At 41.1% G+C, this 26,698-nt stretch overlaps 1 protein-coding gene across 1 annotated transcript; it reads left to right on the top strand.

Annotated features, from left to right (window-relative positions):
- Window positions 1-1,533: 1,533 nt before the first annotated feature.
- TSEN54 (tRNA splicing endonuclease subunit 54) lies at window positions 1,534-22,317 on the top strand. Its single transcript, XM_075177843.1, has 11 exons — window positions 1,534-1,669; window positions 4,405-4,569; window positions 7,638-7,701; window positions 9,173-9,256; window positions 9,439-9,537; window positions 9,726-9,778; window positions 16,323-16,409; window positions 16,891-17,576; window positions 17,824-17,884; window positions 19,559-19,675; window positions 22,038-22,317. Exons 1-11 carry the CDS (start codon window positions 1,662-1,664, stop codon window positions 22,186-22,188), a joined length of 1,575 nt encoding a protein of 524 aa, XP_075033944.1. The 5' UTR covers window positions 1,534-1,661; the 3' UTR covers window positions 22,189-22,317.
- Window positions 22,318-26,698: the final 4,381 nt, after the last annotated feature.

Below are 26,698 nucleotides of genomic sequence, written 5' to 3'. Positions count from 1 at the left end.
ACCAGCCAGCTGGTACTGCCAAAGAGTTAAACATTCACTTGATATCCTCAGAATACTCTTCTAAAACTGAGAACACTCCATGATTTATAGTAACTAAAGCCCTAACCTAAGGAAATCATTACCTTAGTTTTTTTTAATTAATAAAGGTTTAAGTTTGACTTACCAGTGATGAAAAATATTTTCTTTTTCTCAAGCAAAATGTAGGTGACAAATAGACACTCAATGATGGTAAAAGTATAAGTTCAATAATCAGACATAAACATGATAATCAGAAAGGTGAAATAAACAATAATGTAAGCATGATTTAAAATGAAAATAACCGAATATGAATTATTATTACCATTTATTTATATAGCGCCATTAATTCCGCAGCACTGTACAGAGAACTCACTCACATCAGTCCCTGCCCCATTGTGGCTTACAGTCTAAATTCCCTAACACACATACACACACGGGTCAATTTGTTAGCAGCCAATTAATGTATGTTTTTGGAGTGTGGGAGGAAACCGGAGCAACCAGAGGAAAACCACGCAAACACGGGGAGAACATACAAACTCCTCACAGAAAAGGCCAAGGAATGGATAAAGCCCAATGTTCTCAGAGAGGGCACTCAACAGTGAGAAATTATTTAAGTGCAGTATAAAATACCTGACCCTGCACATTTCGCCATGCAAGACTTCACTGGGGATCATGATTTCTCATGCACCAAGTTTTTTAATTGATAAAGAGTGGAAGAAATGATGAAAAGCTAATTACTGTGTTGGTGCAAGGTGCTCTATACCATGCATTTGTTAGAATTCTAATAAAATATAGCTGGGTTACATCTGGCATATTTTTAAGAGGAAAATAAAAAGAGAAGATAAATAGTGGGAACAGAAAATGAGGGATTTCCAGAAGAACTATTATTAATTAATATTCATAATAATCGTCAATCGACTGATTTGTATGCAGGAAACATCACCTCTGGCACACACCCAAGCCAATTAGGCCACCTGCATTTTTCACTATTAAATGTCCCCACTTATGGTCAACCTGGAGACCCCAATTTCTAGCTATCCTGCAAAACCCCCTTCTGACCTATGACCCCTGCTGTGCACTGCCACAGTTGCCAACAGTCCTTAATTTCTAGGTGCATTCCCTGGTTTTAAAGATGTTTCAGTTTTTTGTATTGATCAACTGCACAATAAAAAGTCTGCAATTGTTCATTGCAAATATTAACATTATTCCTTCTTTCTAGACTTTAAAAGTTTTTAATACTTATTGAAATGGAAACTATCAAATGCAAATAGTACATTATTCTCATATTCAGTAAACATGACATAATCAGGATTGTAGTGGTCTAAGGGGATGAGGGGAAAGCGTTGTGTTGTCATGAGCTTAGATGCACTTTTTTCAGCTGCAAATGCCCCTGCAAAATATACTAAAATGTTGCTATTTATTGTGCATTGCTGCTCAGATCTATACACCAGCAGGTGGAGATGTCAAAATCTGGGTTCCAGAAGGAAACCGAGAAAATGAAGATCTTTGTAATTCTCACAGCCAGTGAGTACAGGGACCGTGTGTGACCTAGTCCCCCCACAGACACCCATGCATGCCTGGCACCCAAATATGGGTGTACTGCTGATGCCGGACGTCCGGGCGTCAGAGTGAGGCACTTCCTGATGTTGAGGTATGTTCCCGGCCTGCAGGGCCTCGTAGCTCCATGGCCGCATATTAAACATCTAAGACGGTTCATTCTTAGCTACGGCCCCGCATGCTATAAACTGATTCCTTCCACAAAGAGGCGCCTACTGTACAGACTGCACCTGACAGCCAGGGATCTGTAAGATCCTGTAAAGAATCGGTGTCAGTCTGTGTGCACGGTTCTTTATTGCACCATCAATGTTATCTGATGAGGCTTTGCTTCTAGCCTCTGCACCACACACTACATTAGCCAGCAGAAAGAGTTAATATGGAACATATTCATCGGGGTTCCATCACAGGTTTGTAAAGATGTCAGTGAAGCTTAACGTTCTAAGTACATGCAGTGTATATTGCAAGAGGTTTGATTTGAGAAACTGCAGCAATGCCACTTCTAGTTAGAGGCTTTGCTAGTCAGATTGATGCATTTTGCCAGTTTTTATATTTTTGTGACAGTATGGCACTAGCTGCTTTTACTTCAGTAAAGTGGGGGGGAAAATAAAAGTGCCAGTTCCACCTGTTCAAAATAACTTCTGATACCTTATGTAAAATGCTTTTAAGAATAACGAGCATAAATCCTCTTTTATGAGAGTGAATAGATTTTAGGTTAGGGTTTCTATAGTGCAAATTACAATGCAGTCTGCTGTAATTGATTTGAACGTCACTGAAAAAAATAACTACATGACCAAAAGTTTAACGCCACCCCTAATATCTAGTGCATTGTGCCATTTCAGTCACACCCATTGTTAACAGGTGCATAATATTTAAGCATACAGCCATGCAATATTCATAGCTAAACATCAACAGTAGAATGGGTTGTACTGAGGAGCTCAGTGACTTTTAACGTGGCACTGTCATAGGATGCCACCGCTCAGTCAGCTGGTGAAATTTCTGCCCTGCTAGACCCTCCTGGTCATCTGTAAGTGCAGCTATTGTGAAGTGTAAACATCCAGGAGCAACAACAGCTCGGCCACAAAGCAATGGGCCCCTAAGCTTACAGATCGGACTGCCGTGTATTAAAATTGCCCTCTGTTGTAACACTCACTACCGAGTTACAAACTGCCTCTGAAAGCAATATCATCTTCAAGAACTCTGTAGTCGGAACTTGTAGGATTGGGTTTCCATGGCTGAGCAGCTGTACACAGACCTCAGATCTCCAGTGGTGTCTGGAGTGGTGTAAAACACGCCATTGTTGGATACTGGAGCAGTGGAAATGCATTCTCTGAAGTTACAAATCATACTTCATCATCATCTGTCTGTCTGACGGATGAAAATGGGTTTAGCGGATGCCAGGAGAACACTTCTTACCCAAATGCGTACTGCCAATTGTAGGGTTTAGTGGAGGAGAAATAATGGTCTTGAGTGTGGTTCATAGTTTGGCCTGGGCACCTTCGTTCCAGTGAAGGGAAATCTTTGTGCTTTAGCATGCAATGACATTCTAGATACTTGTATGCTTCCAACTTGATGGCAACAGGTTAGAGATGTCCCTTTCCTGTTTCAGCATGACCGTGCCCCTATGGGAGGTCCACCCAAAAAATTGTATTCCTGAGTTTGGTGTGGAAACTGGCCCACACAGAGCCCTGGGGGTAAATGTATGAACCTCCGATTTCTTTTAACTCGCCGGAAATTGGCGACTTTGCAGGTAAAATTTAAAGCCGCTTTAAATTTTCACTGCAAAGTCGCTGATTTCCGGCGAGTTGAAAAATCGGAGGTTCATACATTTACCCCCTGACCTCAACCCCATCAAACACATTTGGGATGACTTGGAGCACCATCTGCAAGTCAGGCCTTATTGCCCAACATCAAGTGCCCGACCTCACTAATGCTCTTGTGGCTGAATGGATGAAAATCCCCACAGCCTTGTTCCAAAATCTGGTGGAAAGTGTTCCCAGAAGAGTGGAGGTTGTTACAACAGCAAAGGGGGATCAACTCAATATTAATGCTCATGGTTTTGGATTGAGATGTTCAACAAGCACATATGAGTTTGATGTTTGTGTGCCCATATACTTTTGACCATGTAGTCTAGTTCTTAATGCTAGAATTATGTCCATTTATATATATACCAATGGATATTGGGTAGAATTCTTATTACTTTGTCTATATGCATTTAGTACTGAAATATTAATGGCTATAAGGGCTCGTGCATATGGGTCTTAAAAAACAAGGTAGTTAATGCATGGACAAAACCTTTTTCTTTGTCCACGCTTTCAACAGAGCATTTGAATCCTATTCATTAACGCCTTCCTTAATAATAGTACACGGTATACTTAATGAGTGCTCCCGTAAAAATGTATTTTACAAAGCATTAACGCAGGGCTCGACAAAATCAGGTCGTCACGTAGACTAGAAAATACACCCAGGCAACCGGTTTACAGGGTTTGCACGACTGTACCAGGTCTCCCTATATTTCTACCGAACAGGCTGCAGATGAGGCATGGAAAGGACAAGTCTCTCACTGCCGGTTTGGAGGCACTAGTGAGATAATCTAGCAGCAAATGAGCATGAATCAGCTACCAGACTGTCACTCATATTGTCATAAGGAAAATGGTGCAACACAAATACTTGTCAGAAGCTGTGTGTGTAGATCCATTTGCTTTAATTATTGTATTAGCTACATGTATCAATTATTAATCTTCTAGAACTCTCGTTAAATATTTTAAAATGACATTCTTGGCCAAGGCCTAGTAGGTTATCATTGAGCCCAATCATGTATCTGCCTTTCAGTCCAGCTGAGCTGCTAGCAGTGCGGAGTCGGGAGAAAATCCTCCCACAACGCTCTCATGGACAGAAAGACTTCCTGCCAGATGGGTCAGAGGTGCAGAATGAGAAGCTACAGATCTGCCGTTCCCAGCAGTGGGAGCTGCTGGGAGAAGATCGCGTGGAGCGCCTGTAAGTAATGGGGTGAAATGTAGAGTTAGTATATTTGTGATTTGTTTGAGTAGGGTTGTCCAACAAACTACATCATGTGCTGAAAGACATACTGCAACCTGTAACCTTTAGTATGAACTTTCTTGATGCAATAGAGCGCACACAAACCTGTGCTAGTAATTTATTCACAATTTATATGAGAAACTGGAACAACATCTCTCTGAACCTCCGCTATGTTTGCTACTCAAAAATTGTTGCCACGCAACTTCGAAAGCTGTGTCTATCTTCTGTTCCACCTCCTAGACAATTATTCAGTCTATCTTTTTGGTTAATGTATAAATATTTTAAGATTACAACTGACGCACAATGGTCCACTTTACCAGACTGGACTTCTAAAGGTTAAAGATTATAGCCTACAAAACTCCTGTCCCTTTCCACTGCACTATGATAAATACATTCCTCCCCACAAGACAATGTTCCCTGCACACTGTACATTTTCACCTTATTTCTCTTCCCACCTGTCCTACATTAATAACTCGGTCTGTAGTAGGGGATAGAGACTATGGGTTATATGTCACCCACTAAGAGATAGGACGCTGTTCATTGTCCCGCTCAGTTTGTTTCCAGTGCCCTGCATAGGAGGAGGACTTGTGCCTTCTTTTTCCCCTTTATTTTATTTTCAGATTTACACTTTTAATTCTGGCATATTGAATGACAGACTTTGCTGTCCCCTGCAACGTGGCAAGTGGTACTTTGCACCCCATCCATACAATTGTTCCCGATGCAGGGCTCCACGGCCAAAGTGGTGGGTCAAGTGGACCAAATCTTTAGATATCTCCTGGTCTCTTACCAGCTGAGCCCTCTTCGGTGAGTATTGTTCTCACTCTGTGTCTGACCCAGGGTGCTCAACATCATCCGGTGTACCAGTTATTCTTCTCCGGTCTCTCCCTGAACTGTTTCTTTTTTTCTTATCCCTTTCAAACACCAACTGAATTCCACATTCTTCGGAGGAAAAGGTTTCTCCTTTTATTTGGTTCACTCTTTCCTGGGCCCAGGTGCTCGGACTCTCTGATAGTTCTCTTCAGCACCTCCCCAAGTTGATCTCCTGCTGAATCCAGTTGGCCATTATGCAGCATTACGTGGTGGCAGTGTAGGCAGTGCCCTCTTGGTTTAAGATCGGCTACCCGGTCATCCCCCTTATTTCAAGTTCCACAAGATAGATATGGCCACTAGTATGGATGCTGCCAACATATTTGAACACCAGATATATACACAGTTGTAAGTAAAATCCCTGGTTATATTTCATGTTTCACTGAAGCCGAGTGAAAAGAAGTTACACTTTTTGCACATTTATTTTTGGAGAATAATCCTGTTCGAGAGTAATTAATAAAATAGTACTACCTGATATTGTTGTGTTTTCCAGATATTTTCAGTTCCCCTTAACTTCAGTTTGTTAATGATGCTTCTTAGGGATAGATTCAGATATACATAGATTGATTTATATTATATATATATATATATATTATACAAGTAAACCCGTGCATGATACTCATGCATTCTAGTCAAATCAAGCTACTTAAGGTGTTAAAAAGGTTCTTGTCATGCATTTGGGCCTAGCCCAGGCCTCCTCAGGGGAAGAGCGTTACTTCCCGACGCAAGCGCCCTTTTTTAACGTGGTTTTGTCCACATGTCACCACCTCATCATTTTTCTCCATCACCTCATCCTTCATCTTCATCGCCACATCCTTCATCAAGCTACTTAAGGTGTTAAAAACTCCCCACTGTCACCCCTGGCAACCACCAACCACCCCCAACTGTCACTTCTCCTTCAAGAAATATATAGGTCAGTGTATAACTCTGCCCAGCAGGTGGCGCTGCAGCTTGTTTTTTTTTTTTTTTTTCACACACGCCACTAGGCATTTATATAGTAGATAATTTATTAACTATCAGTTATGTTGTGTGGGGAGAGTAGGGACAATACACTGAGAAGTTAGAAGGGTCAGATTATTCATTTCATTCTTTGTGAGTTTTTTTAAAGCTTTAAAAATATTAATCAATTTATATGAGTTAAAGAATTGAAGATGCCCAAGCGTTTTTTTCCCTCGATAATCAGGTTTAATCAGTATGAGATATGAAGCCTGGTTGTTGGGATTAGATTTGAAGACTGCCTAGAGATAGAGTTCCTAAACACACACCAGCCAACAACCAGATCACTTTAGCTCGTACCAGTGCTGAAGGCTAATTAAATAGTAAATAACTTGTGACCAGTCAGAATTATGAATGGCTTTTCAAAACTTTCAGCACTTTTTTTTTTACCTTTAGCGGATTAGATTTAAGGAAGGTTTTAATACTTGTTCCTCCCATATCCTGCATTAAATGAGTGGTTGTTCGTGAGTTTAAAATCTTTCATCATATTGCTAGTGAGATCCAAGCGGGCTGATTGATGTAGTCAGAATATATGATATGTAACTTGTGAAAGTTACAATGTAGAGAGCTGATTTATATAGTACACACATTACCAAGTGTCTGTCAGGCTATTTTTATTTATTTTTACATTTTAGACTTGCCACATAATCAGAACTTTTGTATATTAGTGATGGCAATACCACAATTTCTGACAAGTAGTGACTCTCCTATATGATTATAATGTTTTATATTTTCTGTAAACTGACTACAGGACCAAAACAATACTGCTGGACCTGCCATCTCTCATTGAGCAAGAGTTTGTCAATACTCTGTATGTGACATCACTTGATTCAGGTAATCGGGGAAGGTCTAAACACTAGATTTACTAAACTGCGGGTTTGAAAAAGTGGAGATGTTGCCTATAGCAACCAATCAGATTCCAACTGTCATTTTGTAGAATGTACTAAATAAATGATAACCAGAATCTGATTGGTTGCTATAGGCAACATCTCCACTTTTTCAAACCCGCTGTTTAGTAAATATACCCCTAAGTATGCAAAGCAGAGCTTCTCCGTTATTTTCAGGTCTAGTTTAAATTGTATCTACTAGTTCTGCCAACAAATAAGAAGATTTAAATGCGTAGATGTTCAAAGCTGCTAGCAACACCCTCTTTATCTATTTAGGGGAAGCTTGGGAAGAGGGGTGTGGAAGCCAAAGGAAGAATTGGTGGAACTGACATTGCCCGCGGTAAGTGCACTGGGGCAAGTGAAGCATTAATGGAGTTAATAGGGGTGATAATATTTAAAGGAGTATTTTTTTGTGCTTTGTGCAAACTATAGGTTTGTGTCATGTGGTCAATATTACAAAAATAAAACATTGAGCAGTCCTTATCTATGTATTTTTTTAGTGCCACTGTGGGCTCAGGTTTGATAATTTGGAAAGAATTAATTCCATCCACAAAGCTGCTCAGACATTATTAGACCATCTATACCACTAGCCATTGCCAGTGACTAACCTGGAGTGACGAGTCTAATGGACACCCCAGTTTTCACCAGGTACCCCTGCACAAGCCGCAGGTTGCTTCCCACATACTGGTCCCATTATAACGCGGGTAGAATGGTAGATACAGATGCTTGACAATACAGCTACGTATTTATTGCAGCACAGTGGAAGGCGGCATACTATTCATAGTAAGATTGTAAAGATGTGAACAATACAACCGTAAAAATGTAAATTAATGTTAATTTGAAAACCTAGATCTACATTACACTGATTTAAAATATTAATGGGGCATATTGAATTAGCTTCCCGGGTCACGTCATTGCGCAGCCGCGCGCATAAAGTGTAATGACGATACTGCCACATCGCCGATTTCCCTTCGCAACCCTATGGGGTGAGGAAGGGAAATCTGAGGTGTAGCGGTATCGGGAAGGAGGCGGCTGCGGGTAGCAATGATCCCATAAGCTAATAGAAGCCCCTATAATTGTCCCCTTAAAGGAAAGCTGTCATGAAATTAAGAATTACATTAAAGTAATACATTTCTGAATTTAGTCACAAATGAGAGGAAAAGATTTAAAAAGAAAAACACACAAAAAAGTTTGCTGTACAGTCATACTCCGCATAGAAGTGGCTTTTGACTTAACCCCTGCTGATGTCAGATTTTCTAAGTGATAAGACCATTCAGTGTTACCTCTGACACCAGCAGTGTCTGGTCAGAACACTAAAGACAGGCATGTATCGTGTGCTAGACCTAATACATGGTCTGAGATATAGACAACATTTACTTTAAGTGTGATATACCCTGCACAATACAGGCAGTGTAAGCTTTCAAGTAGAAAGGGTTAAAACAAGAGAGGTGATAACGTTATGTGTCATTGTTGTTAGAAGCCAGTGTTATGCAGATCAATAGAGAGATTAAAAAGGAAACATTGAGGTTTTGTGGATACATTCGGTTCCTGTTAAAAAAAACAACAAAAAACAAGTCTCTCTTCTGGTACATGCTGAGACATAACTTTTACAAGTAGTTGAGTGTGTTATCGATCACTATTCGGAATGTTTGAGGACAGAACATTCCATTCATCGACCTGACCTCTCATCTTGTGTATTTGAAGTTTGCTGCATCTTGGAACAGTCTTTTTTTTTTTTTCTTGTAAATGTCCAACAGTGCTTTTACATGTTTACTGAGAATAGTTACTATAGTCTTCTCTTCTGTGTGTAGGGCAAATTTTGGCAGACCATGGGGTACACAGAGGGAGGGAAGCAGTGTCTGTTAGCTGAAGAAGCGGTCTACTTGCTTGAGTGTGTAAGTAGCAATTATTATTGGTCCTCATAATATAGTTTTTTAATTCTACCTTCTCGCCACCATCTGTAGCCCCGTATTCCTTTCTTGGTAACGAACACCCCTTTTCATTGTTGAATAGAAATTATAATATAATTGCACTTCTCCTTGGTCACAGTGTAATCAAATATCTTTTATCTGCACAGGGAACTATTCAACTGTTCCACAGGGATCTGCCACTTTCTGTCCAGGAGGCCTACGAGAGGTTGCTATCTCATGGAACCAGAACTTTGCTGCACTATCAGGTAGTAACCACTTGCTATTCCCTGATAGTATTTATAATCCCTTCTTATAGATCGTTATCATGCTTGACCCAGGCAAATGTAAACCATGAAAATAAAAAACAAAAACAAATCATAGCCTCTGTCCATGTACACTTTAACCATAATTGTGTTATCACTTATCCATCTGTTTGTGTTTGGCTTGTCTGCAGGTTTATAGCCATTTGAAGAGATTGGGCTACATTGTTACTCGTTTTAACCCAAGGTGAGAACCCTGTGTATCTATTGGAGCTCCTATTGGGTTGCGTATAGTTTTTATCATTTGTAAGTGGTTTCCTTTAGTTCATTGGTGCCCAACTAGCCGCCCTCCTCGTCTAGACATTGGGAGGTACAGCACACTGTAAGTTTTATATGTCATCTTTTCTAGGAGACGGGACACTGGAATAAACTTGGTCTCATGTCCATTATATCTTCCTGGCTCCTTCGCTTCCTCAGTTTTTTGTCAGTGCCCTACATAGAAGGCTTGGCACAATATGTAGGAGGAATCGACAGGGTGCGGGTATCCAGAGGATATGCCCTGAATACTTTCACCCAAATAGTGCCCGACCGATCAGGCAAGCCGTTCTTTACCTACATGCCATTATCAGGCACACATGATGCTACTGTTGCTTTCTTGGTTATCACTCCTGATTAGCTGTGCCTTGTGATATGTCTGCATGCTTTTGGTTGCATGCCCATGACATTATTTGGGCCTCTATTTAATGACTCTGCCTTGTTGACTAATGTCTTAAGCTGGGTACACACTACACTGTTTTTGTCCAATAATCGGCTCAAACATCCGACATACGGCCGCTCGTTCAAAAGTCGGGTCAGTGTGTGCATGTGACACGATAGTCGAAAGTCTGCCCAAATGGACGATTATCGCCTCATTTGGTTGGTCGTACCGTTTAATATTTTTGTTCCAATCTCGTTTCCGCTGTGTAGTGTGTATAAACTTCCGACCGATCCACAACAGTGAGTACGAAATTACAGTCATTGCTCATGACAACATGGCTGTAAAAAGTCGCTAAAGGGACATCCGCTCTTCCCTTTATCGTTCTAAACAAGGCTAGTGTGTATGCAGTCCATGGACCGAGCGATCGGACCATCGATCGCATGTAAAATCGCTCGGCATAAAAAGTTGGTCGAAATTTCTGTAGTGTGTACCCAGCTTTAGCAACAGGTTCAGTACCTTCAGTTGTCTGAGCTTACTTTCTGTACTATTGTATTAGTACATAGCAAGACAGCTTGTTTTGACATGTTAGTTTGCTTGTAACCTCGACCCTTGGCTTTATTATATGTTAATGAACTTGTGCTCTCATTTTGTACCTGAGCTGTAAGCCCCAAACTTGGTCTGTATCTACCATTCTACCCGCATTATAATGGGACCAGTATGTGGGAAGCAACCTGCGGCTTGTGCAGGGGTACCTGGTGAAAACTGGGGTGTCCATTAGACTCGTCACTCCAGGTTAGTCACTGGCAATGGCTAGTGGTATAGATGGTCTAATAATGTCTGAGCAGCTTTGTGGATGGAATTAATTCTTTCCAAAGTGCCTGAAGTTTATGGCAGCTCCACCAGATGTGCAGAAAAGGCCCTGGTTGGCTAGAATTCCACCAGCAGATGTCCGGAAAAGTAATATATAGGCATTCTCTTTCATGCGAATAATAATGGAGGATTTTGCAAAGCCTTCACATATGTCGGTCCGCTTCCCAGGATCTAGGTATTTGCTGAAATCAATCATTTTGTTTAGTATGGGTCCTTCTCACCATATAAGATAGGAAGGAGATAATTATATAGCATTGAGTTGAGGCCTTTGGAAGAGTGCCTGGAGAGGCATAAGTTCTCAAATGTGGAGACCGATCTGCTCAGAAGGTGGGCCTTAACAGAGTGGAAGAATTGTAGAATCTGCAGATACTGGTGGAAATGCCATCTTGAGAAGCCAAGCAATTCTCCCAGATGAGAGAATTGAAGAGATGCCTGACCTAGAGAGGTTGTTGAGTAGCAGAACATTCTACTCTAAACCACACATATCCATCCAAACTCTGGTCCATGGGGGAGTGCCAGAGAAATCGCATGACTAGCTTTGTAGAGAGGAGACTCGAGAAGCTTTCTGATGGGTAGGGTGTTGAAAAAGTATAATAATCTCAGAAGGGCTGTCATCTTTATAAGGTGATTTGTCCAATCCATGAGATTATGAGACCGTTCCATGACTCCAGATATTTTGTAAAGCTATTGAGGAGGGGGGATGGTTGGCTTGGTAGAGATTTTTTACCGTCTAGGTGAGGCTGCTTTCTTTTTTTTTTTGGGTGGGGGGTAAAGAAATCCAGAATTTCTGTTTCGTGTTTATTTTAAAGTTAGGTAGGACAGAAAAGCTTTGAATTCCATCAAATAAATTTGGGAGTGAAATCAAGGGATTTCTTATAGTAAAATGGATGTCATCCCCGTAAAGGGTAACTTTGTGGTTGTCTGGTGCCATCAGTAGAACACAAATGTCTGAATTAAATTTTGGTGGCTAGAGGTTCAATGGTCAGGATGAAGATAGGGGGCACCCTTGCCTGGTCCCACAAGGAAAAGAGGGTCCACTTGGTGTTGTCCGCAGCCTATCAGTGGGGGACGGAACCCGCTTGATCTGGATGGATTAAGGAAGATAGGATAAAGTTGAGCCTGTTGGCAAGAACTTTAGCAAAGATCTTCAAGTCAATGTTTAGTAGTGAAACAGGTTGGTGACTGCTACAGAGGAAAATATAATTTTCTTCTTTAGGGATAACTGAAATCTTGGCCCTCATTGAGGCAAGTTCAAAGGTCCCACCACCCAGGATTGAGTTAAAAAGGGAAGTAAGCTTGGGAGCCAGAACATCAGCAAATTTCTTATAATATGAGGTTGGGAGGCCATGTGGACCTGGAGCTGATGCTACTTTTATAGAACGGAGGGTGTACACCATTTCCCCCTCCTCCTTCATTTTTTGTTCATGGTGGTGGACTCAAACTAGACTCACTTAGTTGGCCACTAGGTGGCAATATGAATACTTTGAAGCTGTTAAAGAGAAGTAGAGCAATTTCCCACTAATGGTAATAAGAACAGTCTGTGTCTGCACTATTGAGTGTACCTGAGGATCACTTAGAACAACTCGGTTACTACCACACATAATAGAACATAATAACATAATAGAAGGTGTGTGGACTGTTAGAATGCAATGTGACCGGGCTTACAGTCCACACTCCCGCTGTGGATTGGTGACCAGGCCATGTGGCTTCCTCCAGTAGATTGAGATGCTAGGCATCCTCTTTGTAGGTAGAAGCACTGTGGCTCAATTCATCCTGAGAATCACTGGAGAGAACAGAGATCGGACGTCTAGGAGAACAGCAGATGGAGCACTCTTAGGCAGGCCCCCTTGTAATTAGTGTGCCGGAGCTCTCTGCTGTGGCTAGCTGCAATAGGGGTTGCCAGTAGACACTTTGGGCAGCATGGGTGAGTGACATCTTTGCCTGGGAGTCATTGATAGGAGCTGGCAAGTTGGTTCACTTTTGGGAACAGGAAGCCTGACTGCAGCTGGAGAACGTTCACGACTGGCTAACTTTTATGCACCTTTCACTTCAAGAGATCTAGGGGATGCTAAGTTTCAACTGGTATGAGACCGGACGAAGGTAACTGTAGACCATTGCAGCCTGGTGTGTGGAATGTCAGCTTTAGCAGGCTTTAGGCTGTCAACTAACCTAGACCCAAAAATCACCCAGTAGACACCCGCGAGAAAGGTGGTTGGGAAAGGTGTTTGCTGCCTGTAGATTGTTAGGTGGGTGCCGATGAGAGCAGATTATAGATCAGGCTAGCAGGAACTTGTAGATTCAAGTCTGCTCTCGCTGCAAGTGAAGCCCCTCTCCCAGTGTTCTCTGACTTGCTCACTCTTAGAATACAGTAGGTTAGTACAGATCCACTGTCCTTCCTCTCTCTAGGTACTTCGGAGTGTGATATTTTGCTGTTGACTGTCATATTGGTGACATATTCTTGCCCCTGAATATTCCAGGCTCCAATGATCCAAGCCTGTTTCCTTTTTCAGTTTTCATGAAGCAGTCCCGCGACCATCTTGTTTGTGGGTCAGCTCTTTAGCCTGTAAGGTGTCAGGGCAGTAGGCAGACCCAGCAAAAAAAATTTGTGCCTTGTGGTGTTTTGGAGATCTTTACTTCTTTTCACAATGCAACCTGGATGTGTGAAACTTCCATGGTAGTAGATCTTCTCGTCCTGACTATTTAAGAATACCACGTTTCCTCTCCCTGATGTGGGATTCTATAAGGACCCCTTGAACAAGAGGCTATAAAGTCTGCCAAAAAGTCTTTTGAGGAGACCAAGTGACTTGGTCTCCTCAAAAGTCCACTCTTCATTTACTTGGCACTGATCACTTGTACATAGTTCCTTCAGGTCATGTCATCAGGATACAGACTGACAATGCCGTTGCGGTGGGTTACCTAAACCACCAGGAGGGCACTTGCCTCCAGGGGAGACATTTGTTCTGGACATCTCAGCTGTTTGGATTCCAGGGACGAACATCTGTGAGGTTGACTTCTAGAGCTGTAAATGCCTAGACCCCCACAAGTGCTTGCATTACCCCAAAGTTTTTTGGGATCTTGTCGAGATCTGGTTGCCAGAGAAAGACCAGCTGGCATTGTATCTAAACCACGAGCTTCGTCTGTGGTGCCAGGTCTGCATCTCACCAATGGCTGGTAGCCCTATGGTCATTTTTCCCCCAAGTTCTGGTTGATTTCTCAGTAGATCAATCAAAGTGTCTTCCACTTCAACCAGATCTCCTTTCATACGAGCAGACTTTAACAGCATAGTTCTCGAATCCATGGTCCTGGAATAGAAGAACATTGTTGATGAAATGACTGATACGATGTTTCGGACAGAGAAGCCGTCTCCTGCATCTATCAGAGTTTGGAGATCTTCTTTTCCACAGTGAAGGACAAGAAAATGCGATGACTGAGTTTCCTTAAGGTACAAGTGTCTGCTCTCTCTCTCTCTGGGCCTCATTTAAAGTTATGAGCAAAGCAAAAAAAAAAAAAAATAGGAGCAAATTTGCACATTGGCAAATCACATTGCATTGCAGGGGGAGGCAAATTTTAAATTTGTGAACAGATTTAAAGTTGGGAGGGGGCATATCCTAGCTCAACTCTAAATTGCAAAATAAAAATAAAGCTGTCCAGCATTTGTGTGATACATACAAAAGCAGCCAGTATTTTCAATGCGTGCAGCAAAAAAAAAAAAAAAAAAGGCATATGCACCCCTTGCATAGTAACATGGTTTGTCCAGGCGCAAGCTCCTCTATTTGCTTTGCTCTGAACGCTTAAGTGAGGCTCTCTGTGTTCTTTCAGTGTCATCTAGTGTTACGTCTGGATCTGCGTTTGCTTTTGGGACCTCAATCTTGTTTCAAATGTCATACAATGAGCTTCTTTTTAGATTGCCCTGATGAAATTTTTTTTTTCTCCTGGTCATTGCCTCTGCTTGACGCTTCTTCTCTGAGCTTTGCAACTCTGCCGCATCAACCCCCCTTACCTTGTGTTTCACAGTTCTTAGCACAATCTCATCCTTCTGTCCAAAGGCGGTTTCTTTTATTCCTATCAGCTAGGAGCCGGTGGTGTTGTTCTTGTACCCCATCTGTAGCATCCAAAGGTGGCAGTGCTTCTCTCCCTGGATGATGTGCGTTGTCTGTAGGGTTTGGGAGATCTGCCTATCGGAGTCCCTGTTCATTATCTTTGATGGCCTTAGAAAGGGATTTGGGACGTCCTCTTAGTCCTTCTCCCTTTTGGTTTAGTATATCCATCACATTTCAGTGTAATGAGTAGCAGGTGACAAATTAACAACATATAAAATGTATTCTTGTTGTTCCCCTTTATTCAAGCAATTCTGGGGTCATTTGAGCTCTCAAAAATATTCCAAGTTGTCCACCACTACTTCAGTTTGTGCTTCTTGCATTGCTAGTCAAAATGACTGCAAGTGGGAACTTTTTTTTTTATTGTGGTTTGGTTACAACATATATTTAAAGGATTGATATACACAGACAGATTTGGTCACTAGGTGTCACCCTTTTCCCCCCCCAGATAACTTTAATTTCCATAACTTTGAATAATAACTTATATTACCACTGCATTTATGTAAGTCAGCTTGTATTTTAGGGGTAGTTGCTTGAAATCTTTTATTCTTTCACATAAATGCTGTGATGTCATTTTCTCAGCTTGAATGTGAATTGACCACATTTTATTCACATTATGCTAAAGACCTACCGTAATTAAAATTCAGGACTACCCGGCTTGAAACACAAGTGGGTATTTGCTTTGAAGCAGGGGCCTCTGTTATCTCAAACATTGAAAACTCGATTCAACTACTTCACGTTTAATGTAGATGTTTGTTTTGTTGTTTGTTTGTTTTTTCATTCACACGACCGTGGGCCTAACAAAAAAATCCATACCCACTTCATACTGGTTTAGTCACTAATAGAATGATGCATTGCTGTTTTTCCCTATCTGCTGAGTTACATTAATCCATTAATGATGGATTTAGAGAATCAATCTGTGATTGATTGGATGTAAGAAAGAAGGGGGTGAGAAGTTAGACCTTCCATACTGATTACACAGCTGAACTGCAGGGTAGTCTTCTACATTTAAAATGTAATCTAATATTTATTTTACCAGTGTGCCTTTTTGCTTTTACATGTATTTTTTTTTCATCGTTTAGGCTTTCTAGTTGTTTTATGCTTTTGTCACTATCTTCCTACTTTAGCTCCATACAGTCGCCATACGAGAGGCAGCTCAATTTGGAGAGCTGCATCGTGCCTCATCGAAAACGCAAAAGAAGTTCAAGCCCACGGTAAGGATCTTTACATACTAATTATAAAATAAACTGGCCACACACTAGCAGATCCAGGACCTGATTCATTAAGGATCTTAACTTGAGAAACTTCTTATTTCAGTCTCCTGGACAAAACCATGTTACAATGCAAGGGGTGAAAATTAGTATTCTGTTTTTGCACATAAGTTAAATACTGACTGTTTGTTCATGTAGCACACAAATACTTGATAGCTTCTTTGTACACTGAAATTTAAAGTTGATATTTGTGTGCTACATGGAAAAACAGGCAGTATTTAACTTATGTGCAAAACAGAATACTAATTTGCACCCCTTGCATTGTAACATGGTTTTGTCCAGGAGGCTGAAATAAGAAGTTTCTCAAGTTAAGATACTTAATGAATCAGGCCCCCAGTCTTTTAATCTGGTTGCTAAACAATCAGTTTTGTAGTCAATTTTGCCATAAGTAATGTGGGCTATGTATATATTGTTTAATTTACAGTTCAGAAGTGAAATCTGAGTCGGAGACGATTGGCAACAATGGCAAAGAAGATAGTAACTTGACCAATAGTAATATACTTTGTGCAGGAACAAAGAATGTCCAATCTTGCCCAAAGCTCATGGCATGTGTGCCAGATGTATTAGGGAACCGGAAAGTTGATGGCCAACAAGAAAATTCCGACGACCAGTTGAGAAGCATGCGAGCGGGAAGTGAAATACTAACCAAAGGATTTGAGCCTCACAAGAAACCGCAAAGTAGAAATTCCCAAGCTGCCGCTCGTACAGGGAGCACCGGAACAATGTGCGAGAAGAGTTCCCGATGGGACTTCACCAAAATCTGCTTTCCAAACTGCGCTTCTGATCAACCCTGCACCCAGCTCCCTGCTCCAGAGCCGGCTTTGTTACCAGAAAACGTGAGCGGCCACCAGGTGAACATATCTTGCTGGTTAGAGAAGCTAAACTTGCGTCGGGAGAGGGTGTCCCGAAGAGAGCAAGAGCAAGGGGAGTGGGAACACAGATACAAAACAAGTATCAATGCAGACCCCAAAATAAAGAAATGCATCAATTGGACGCAATATAAGGAGTTCCTGCGGGAGAGAAGACTTGAGAGCCACTTGGAGACACCGGCACATCTTTGGGCAAGTACCGTCAGACCACTGCTAACGCCTGGACATGCGAGAACTACAGGTGATTTTTTTTCGCTATACGCATGGCAGAGTATATCCGTAATCAGTTTACTTTTAAATTAAATTGAAAGACTCTGTGCGCATTGAGAATTTTAGAAATTGCATATAATTATTTACACTGTTGTAGCTAGTGAGCTTTGTACACTTACCCATTTATTTATCTTTTACATAACTCTCCTTATTGTTGACATCTATTCATTATCTGTGAGTTTTGTGTGTGATCTTAACCCCTACATTTCCGTATCCAGCCTCTGTTTTAGAGCAGATCACAGTGATGAGTCAGTCCACTTTGCTGGATGCTGGTAAGAGGTAAGTGTGATAATATAGGGTTAAAAGGAAAGTCGGTGAATCTGAGGATGTGGATATTATTATTATGTATTAGACCAGGTGTATGAATTCAGGGAGAGGCCAGCTAGGTTACTTTGCAGTGGAAATGGAATGTGTACGAGACTAGGATATTATTTTATTTCCAACAAATTCTATTGAGACTGGGCAATGGATTCCTTGTTGTCACTATTGCTCTAGTGATTAGGAAGCATATGACTATATTGTCCAGTTCTTTTCTGGATGCTTTGGAATTTCAAGCACCTCCGATTATGGCCAAAAGACCTAAGAATTTGAAGCGCCAGTTGGTTAGGCCTGATATTGAAGGTACTGTTAAAAACCCCCAAACGGTTTTTCAGAAACCAAAAATGGTTCATGGTTAAATTTCTCCCGTTTAAATTGAAGCAACTGTAGAAGTCTGATGTAAGGGGAATAGTTTTCTTTTATCTTTACACCCTAGGCCTAGGAAACAGTACCACATTAAACAGTACTTTATCTGTGATTCGGAATTTAAGGTTTATCTCCTACATTGCCTATGTTGTTCGGAGAAACCACACAAAAGTGTAAAGCTAGGATTAATAAACAAATTAATTTTTCAGAAAAATATGTTAGATTTAGCTGTACCTAGACATTTCCGAGAGGCACATCCATGTTGAACCCACTAGTGGTGTCAGATTATTTACACAACTCTGTTTTTCGAACGGAGGAGATGCAGTCATATGATGAACAAAGGGAATTTTTCTGGACTGAGGAATCCGATCCATTCCATTTAGTTCCATTTTAGATTGTTGTATAGATAAATATGATGATATATTCCTTACTGTAAATGATAACCATATTAGAAGTCACGTTGCAATACCAGGACCATATGAACAACACAAGGCCACAGGCCAGGAGCTATTATATAGGTCATGAAACTCCAAATAGTTTATTCTTTATAATACAGAAAGTTGACATAAAAATACAATAAAAACAATGTACACAGATAGACATACAAATGAGCACACTAAGAAGACACACACACAGGTGGTCAGTGTAGCATACAGAGCCCAGTCTCTTTAGTGTAAATCATTGATGGGCATCCTGATACACATTGGGGGCCGCACGGTGTGGCCCTCTAACCTTCAAAAGGGCCGCCCATAACCCTTAATCTCAGTAATAAATGAAAATAATACATTTAACCAAAGAAAGAGACGCCTATCTGTAATAACATATCAATGGGCATGTTAAACAGGCGTTACAAGCTGTAACACTCACATCTGACAGTATACAAGGATGGAGCCGCAGGTGAAGGCTCGGAGAGCCGCATGTGGCCCTAGGGCCGCATGTGGCCGACCACTGATGTAAATACAGAGCTATTGCCTGGTGGCCATTGTGAAAAAAGCACTTGGACAAGCCTTTAATCTGAAATGAAAGAAATTACAGACCAGCTTGCATTTAACTTCATAGCAAATGTAAATACAGCTTCAAACAATGCATGTGATTTATTTATTTATTTAAAGAGGAAACAGAATAGAGAATACGTATGGGGAATTTTAACTATTCTTTTGTGAATGTTACAATGCTTTATAAGTGTTAGATAAGATATTTTCTAGGATTAAGGGCTGATTCATAGCATCTTGTAAAGAGAGACCGTATTTGTATTCTCCCCTTTAACAGACTTCAGGACATGAAGAATATACCACAAATTCACTTTAATTTGTATCAGGCTGATGGTACCTCAGAATTCAAGAAATCCAAACCAGGCAAACCATATGCACGGCTGTGTGTGCGCAGGTAGGTTATGAGGTCTGCTGCGCTAGAACATCAGTACAAATGCCCCTTGGCGGTCTGCTTCCATATGCTGAGGCCTTCAGCTGCACTAACTGTCCATACAGCCCTGCTGCCAAGTGAGGTGTCACACGGAACTATATGGCAGAGGAGTTGTACTAGATCAACATTCTAGAACTGGGAAACCTCATTTATATGTTGCTGACCACAATGTATGTTACAGAGATTTACCTGTTTTTTTTTTTAACATAACTTCTTAAAAACTGGAGTGTTTCCCTTATGGGTTTCTATTGCTTCCAAAAATATATATCACACGATCATTAAAATTGGGGGTCATCATGTCAAACTTTGTCAAATCTGACCAGTCACTATACAGTAGCCATCTATACCTTCCAACTGTATGATTACATGCCTCTTAATTGGCTGTTTTAATAAGTATTTTCACTTGCTGTGGTTAGTTCCTCTTTAAAATCGTATACTATTTGGTGCCAGTTACTTTAATCAAAGGTTGTTTTTTTTTGCTGACCTACATAATAAGGAACAATTATAAAATTGGCACTTGATAAAAATAGGGCAGAGTTTGTTTGTTTTTTGAATAGTTTTATGTTTATAGTAGCATTTGTATGTTTTGGGGGGTTTTTTGTCATTTTTTTTGTTGTTGTTGTTTCATCCTAGTTTGTGACGCTTGCGTTAGTTAGTTAGTGTTGTCAAAATTGGCATAGTTAAAGGTTCTTTGTTGTGTGATCTAGCGGTAATATTAAAATTGCTTATGCTTTAAAAAAAAATAATTGAAATAAATACAGGAAAACAAGCTAGCAGCTCCTAATCTGCAGAAAAAGTACACAATGCCATTGAGGTATATTGAGTATAGCAGTGGATGGTTAATATGTTCACATTAAGACTTGCACAGTCAGTAATACATTTCTAAATGGTATACAGTAAATATAACAATTGTGCAATTCTTCCTGTGGGAGCATCACATTTTCTGGTTCAACTTTCAGAGCACCAGACACTAGTTTTATAAATGTTCCTCACTGTGTTATATAATTATGTTAATAATTAGTAATGCTTGGCCTTATTTCACACCTTTGATGTTTGTAACAGGAAGATTAAATTCATAGCTGAGAAATGTCCATATAGCATGAGTAATTATTAATGAACTTGTCATGGTCATGTCACATCAATAATAAAAAAAAATAACAACTACTCCTTTTCCAAGTATTTTACGCACAATCTCCAGGCAATGCTAAAGTGTTGTGTGAAACTTGGTTAGAGACGCTAGAGTCTGAGGGGGGTATTCAATTGTTCCTCCGGGCGCCGCCAGAACGAGCGCGTTAAAACTATTACCGTTTATGCGGTAATATTGCGCGTAATTACCGTTCATACGGTAATTTACTCGCTCAATTTCAGCTCGCTGCTCAGGGAGCTGCGAGCTGAAATTGAGCGAGTAATTACCGTATAAACGGTAATAGTTTTAACGCGCTCGTTCCGGCGGCGCCCAGAGGAACAATTGAATACCCCCCTGAGTGTCTCTGCTGACGGGCCTGTGTATTAAACGGATGTTTTAAAGCGCACGTGTCGCATCCACAGTGGGAGGGCGGCCATTTTGTAAATTGAGGCAGTATTCGTGGGATTGCAGCTTATTAATTGAAAACAGATCAGTACCTCGGTGATGTCACTGGTTCCTAGTGAAGTTATTAACCCACAAAATGGCTGCCTCCACTGTTTATGTGTGAGATACTTTCTTAATGATTAAGACCTCTTTTTCTATTTATTTTCTCTTTTTTTTTCTTCCCCAACATCTGTTGGATTATTTTCTTAGATTAAATCACCTCTAAATGATTTTTAAATGAGGATTCACGTTCCTTCAATGTTGGCGGGGTTCTGTACATAAAACCACCAGTAATAGAGATTGTGAAACTTTGACTGAAGGGGGAAATTTTTTGGCTTAGAAGAACCCATATTGTAAATTAAAACTACACCTATATTTTGTTTTCATTTCTGGTATAAGCACGGTGGCTCAGTGGTTAGCACTTCTGCCTCACAGCACTAGGGTCATGAGTTCAATTCCCGACCATGGCCTTCTCTGTGTGGAGTTTGTATGTTCTCCCCGTGTTTGCGTGGGTTTCCTCCGGGTGCTCCGGTTTCCTTCCACAATCCAAAAACATACTAATAGGTTAACTGACTGCTATTAAATTGACCCTAGTCTGTCTGTGTGTATGTTAGGGGATTTAGACTGTAAGCCCCAATGGGGCAGGGACTGATGTGAATGAGTTCTCTGTACAGTGCTGCGGAATTAGTGGCGCTTTATAAATAAATGATGATGATGAACAAACCTTGATAACATCTGTCCTCTCTCTGCCTGTAGCTTTGATGAGCAGATCCCCTCCCTGGGCACTGTGAGGAACCTGGCGTATCAGAGTGGAGATGTCCCTGTCGTGTTTGCTGTGGTGGATTGCGGGGAAATAGCCTTTTATACCTTCAAAGATTTTAAGCTGCCTGTGGATGTTTACCCCTGAAGAAGACTGCTTGAACGTTCCTAGGCTCCCATGCACAGAACTTGTTTTTTGGACAAGTATATATGTTAGTTTTTTCCTGCATGTATGCAGAATTAAAATACAGAAAACTTTCTTGTTTCAAGAAAAATGTGTTCTCGTTGTAAGTTGTTTTTTTATTTCACCTGAAGGAAAAAAAAAAAATTCCACCAATGTGGAGAACTGCTATATGTTTTTCATTTGGATAAAGCACATACAGGATTGCTATCCTGTTTATAAATAGACTCGGCCTGGCTAACCTGTGACTCTCCAGGTGTTGTGAAACTACAAGTCCCAGCATACCCTGGCAGCTTTCGGCTGTCTATCTACTCGCAAAGCAAGCTGGGGTTTGTAGTTTCATAACACCTGGAGAGCCACAGGTTGGCTGGGCCTGCAAAACACAGTATGGTCTCAGAATAACCAGAGATCTACCAAGAGCCATGTAAGTCTGCCAGTGCATAGCTTGTTATGTGGGCAAAAGTCTTAAATCAACTTTCAAGTGCAAAATTCCACTTTGTTTTTAGTGCACATGTGCCGTAAAACAGTGCAGTTTCACGCAAGTTGTACTTGTTCCCCCGCTGCCTGCAGAGGTCTATCAAGGGTGTGCACATGCAAATCAATTACAGTAAGGGCTTGCACACTAAGTGTGGCACACCACTGGGAGATGTGGACAATTTTGAGTAGGTCACATCTCCAATTCGAACTCTGTAGTTTTAAAAAAAAAACAGAATGGCTCCACACCCCCAAAATGAAACGAGCACCAGCACTCGTAGCCTCGGCTGGTTACAAGTAATGTTGGGGGGGGGGGGGGGGGGCTTGGCGAAAAAAACTATAGCCAGTGCCAGGCTATGACAAGCTGGGTTGCTCCCACTATAGCAGAACCCACAGCATCCAGGATGACTGCTCCAACCTGTTCAACATATGGCCCCTGTGCGCCCCTGCTCAGGAGAAACCAGCTCTGTGCTGATGGCACTGGGGCTCTTGCCAACACCCCTGCACATTGGAGTACTATGTGAAAAACATATATAATAAAAATAAAAACACATACATACAGTGGCTGAAGTGGGGGTGTATATAGTATGCCATACTGCCACTTCTACTGCGTATATTGTAAAACTATCAAACTCCGTTCACTTACATTTTGCAGGACACAGTAACATCACGCAATAAATGTTACAAGTAAAAGTAAAAAAAAAAAGAAGTAGGACCAGGGAAGTGGTCAACCTTCTATGGAAACTAATGCTGCTTAATTAGGGTCACATGACTTGTGGTGTGGTCTGCGGAGGAGTAAACGTCAATTAAAGTTGGCATCTGCCTTCCGTTGACCTTGACTGTTGATGACAGTCTTGGTGTCTAGGAAAGGAGTCAGGAACTGTTCCATTTGGATCTTGGCTCGTCTATTAGTATTAACCGTGAAAAAATGAAATGCTGTGTACAGCTTATGTAAAAGGGGAAGTGGGAAGACTAGAAAGTATTGTGCTCTACCTCTAGTATTTAATGAACGTACAGAATTGAAAGCTGGGGTACAAGAGGGGTGTGATCACAGTATGCAAATAAAAAGATCTGGATTCTCTTTACTCGCCAAATACAATTATTGCTGCTATTCTAGTTATTTCAAGTTGTATGTACTAAAAATGGAATTTTAGTTTAACATATTGCAATGCATTGTAAGCTGACCAACTCATGACAAAGTCTTCCCTTTCTGGCCATTCCTACACTAAATATAAACATGAATTCAATCTGAATTGTATGCTGTGCTTTTTAACTGGTTTGAGTTTTGCCTACACACAGCTTTTAAAGACATGTACTCCCAGCAATAGCAGCTACCAGACACACAAACACATATACACAGTGTACATATATATATATATATATATATATATATATATATAATGTATTTATTTACTATGCAAAAGAAGAGGTGGGGCACACAATAATTTAGAATTGATTTATTACTTTCCCAAAAGAAATGTACTAAGTTTAAAATCAGAAAATATCTCCTCTTGATGCAGGGAGACATCAGATAAACAGGGCTTTCACTGTTCAATAACCTTAGGGTACGTTAGTACATGCTACGTGCATCACAGTCAGTGCCTACCAACTCTGTGTACTCCGTTGCACTTTTCCAAGACCCCACACTTCGTGTACTCCGCTGTACCCTCAGCATTTTGCCAACAGTGTCAAACACCTCGGTGTACTCCGGTGGGACAACCTCTTTTATTTATCACATCCATACATCTTTCAGTGTGGTCCCACCATAAATAAAAAAATTACATTAAGCAGTTATGATAAATTGTGAGACACAATTTCAAAACTCTTATGGCTAGATTTACTAAACTGCGGGTTTGAAAAAGGGGAGATGTTGCCTATAGCAACCAATCAGATTCTAGCTTTCATTTATTTAGTGCATTCTAGAAAATGACAGCTAAAATCTGATTGGTTGCTATTGGCAACATCTCCACTTTTTCAAACCCGCAGTTTAGTAAATATACCCCTTAGAGGCAGAACAGGGGATGGAAGGGGGGGAGGAGACTGACATAGGCCATGTACCTTAAAAGTGTGTTCACACAGAAGCGGCCGATTGAAATCCTGTGTTTATCGTAAGTACACTTGTTTTCAGCCAGATCTTTTACACCAGCTTCCGGGCAAGTGTAAATGCCGGATGACCAACATAGACAATCAAAAAATTATATGTATGCGTCTCAGTAGGTATCACAGAATAACTGTATGCATTTAAGATTTATTGTTGAAACACGTATACAAACTTCTATGGATTATAGTTGAAAAATGTATTATATTGTTAGCAGTTGCTATTTTAATTGATGATCAATTAAAATGTATGTGCTGTACTATGATATATACGCATGTGCGTATACCCAGTGGCGCACGCAGGGGGGGTTTCTGAGTTTCCAGAAACCCCCCCTGCGCTAACCAAGTGGCCACCATAGTGACACTGTCCTATACAGCAGCCGCGGCGCTGTCAAAGAAGCGTCCGCGGCGGTGCTGTATTGTATGACAGCGCCGCGGCTGCTGTATAGGACAGCGCTGCTGAAACGGATCGGGCCCCTGATACCATACTTGCCAAAATGGGCAAGATGATTCACAGGAGGTCTGGGGTGCAGGTGGGTGTGGGAGCGTGGCTTGAAGAATCATGTCATTAGCCCCCCCCTCCAAAACAGACATCACTACTCTGATCCAATAAAAACGGGGTGGGGCCACGATGCTGGGTCCATGACGTCACTAAGCCCCGCCCCCTCCATTTAGTTTACACAGCCAACCAGGATCAGAGGGAATTGCCTGCTTTCCCGGGAGCCCGGGAGAACTCCCAGAAATTCGTGAGTCTCCCGGACATTCCAGGAGAGTAGGCAACTATGGCGTATACTTCATTCTGTTACGTATGGGAAGAACTGTTTATACCGAGCATATTTCCAGCCATATTCAAATCATAAACGCATCTCAACCACTTTGATTTGAATACAGGCAGAACTACGCAAAGGTTACATGCTCTTTCTATACACATAAATTACAGCCACTGTGCGTTTGGATTGAATCAGTCCTACGGCTGCTTCCTTGAGGCCCAGGACTGTGTGCACTGAAGGGGGTTTTCCAAAAGTTTTTGGACCAAACCAGGAATCCACTTTTAGGAACTAATCTCTTAATTTTTTTTTTCACTTTTTGATTGCTAGTCAGAGTATTATTACATTGAATTTTATCCTTAATATCTTCTGAAATAATTGGTCACTGTTACCAGAGGGCCCTAAATATGACATGGACTACTTGTAAAACATATTGTGGCCTGTAAGTGTAGTGGGAAGCTGTCCCCACACATGTGCCAATCGTGCTCATCATCCAACCGGATTTAAAGGCTTACGCATTAATGTGACACAATTAGCTTATTATTGAGTATCTGGCTCGTTTTGGGCCTACACACGCCGCGCTGAATTAGGCCATGTCCATTATTGCTGTAGATATGGTAGTGAGTGTGAGTGTGGGTATTTTTAAATTTAGCATGTCTTGCTATAGGAGTAAGTGTAGCCTTCTGCAAAAATCCTAGTAAGGTCTCCTGCAAGGTAGCTACCACGTTCACCAGGAGAAAATAACTTTAATATGCCTGAAACTCTGGAACCTATGGGACAAGTAGGTGTATTAACCTCTCGAGCAAGGTTGTAACCAGAAATCTCTTGGTCATCATGGCATCATTTTGAAGGGACACATAACGTAAATAGGGAGGTTCACCCTATTGCTTTGCTCAAATATAAATGGGTTTTTGATGTTTTGAAATTAAAATTTTCCTTAGATTAAAGTACATGTAAATTATGTTACACATACCTCCTGATTAGCCTGTAAAAGGGGCGAAGCTTAATGCGAAAGTGGGTGGCTTTTTTAAACAAATATAACCATTTGTGGGTGGAGTTTGGGTCTGACTGGGTGGTGTTGGGGAGGGGGTGGGGCTTATTTTGCCCCACTTCCGGGATTCTGAATGTTGGGAGCTATG

This window comes from Mixophyes fleayi, chromosome 6, assembly GCF_038048845.1.
Source record: "Mixophyes fleayi isolate aMixFle1 chromosome 6, aMixFle1.hap1, whole genome shotgun sequence".
Classification (NCBI taxonomy): Eukaryota; Metazoa; Chordata; class Amphibia; order Anura; family Limnodynastidae; genus Mixophyes; species Mixophyes fleayi.
Note: the sequence above shows the minus strand (reverse complement) of the source record. Positions and strands in the feature narration are given on the sequence as shown.

Excerpts from the sequence above, each read along its gene's own strand:
- TSEN54 (XM_075177843.1), top strand. Across the intron at positions 17,885-19,558 it reads TTGCTGGATGCTGGTAAGAG|ACTTCAGGACATGAAGAATA; the intron begins GTAAGTGTGATA and ends CCCCTTTAACAG. Across the intron at positions 19,676-22,037 it reads GCACGGCTGTGTGTGCGCAG|CTTTGATGAGCAGATCCCCT; the intron begins GTAGGTTATGAG and ends CTCTGCCTGTAG.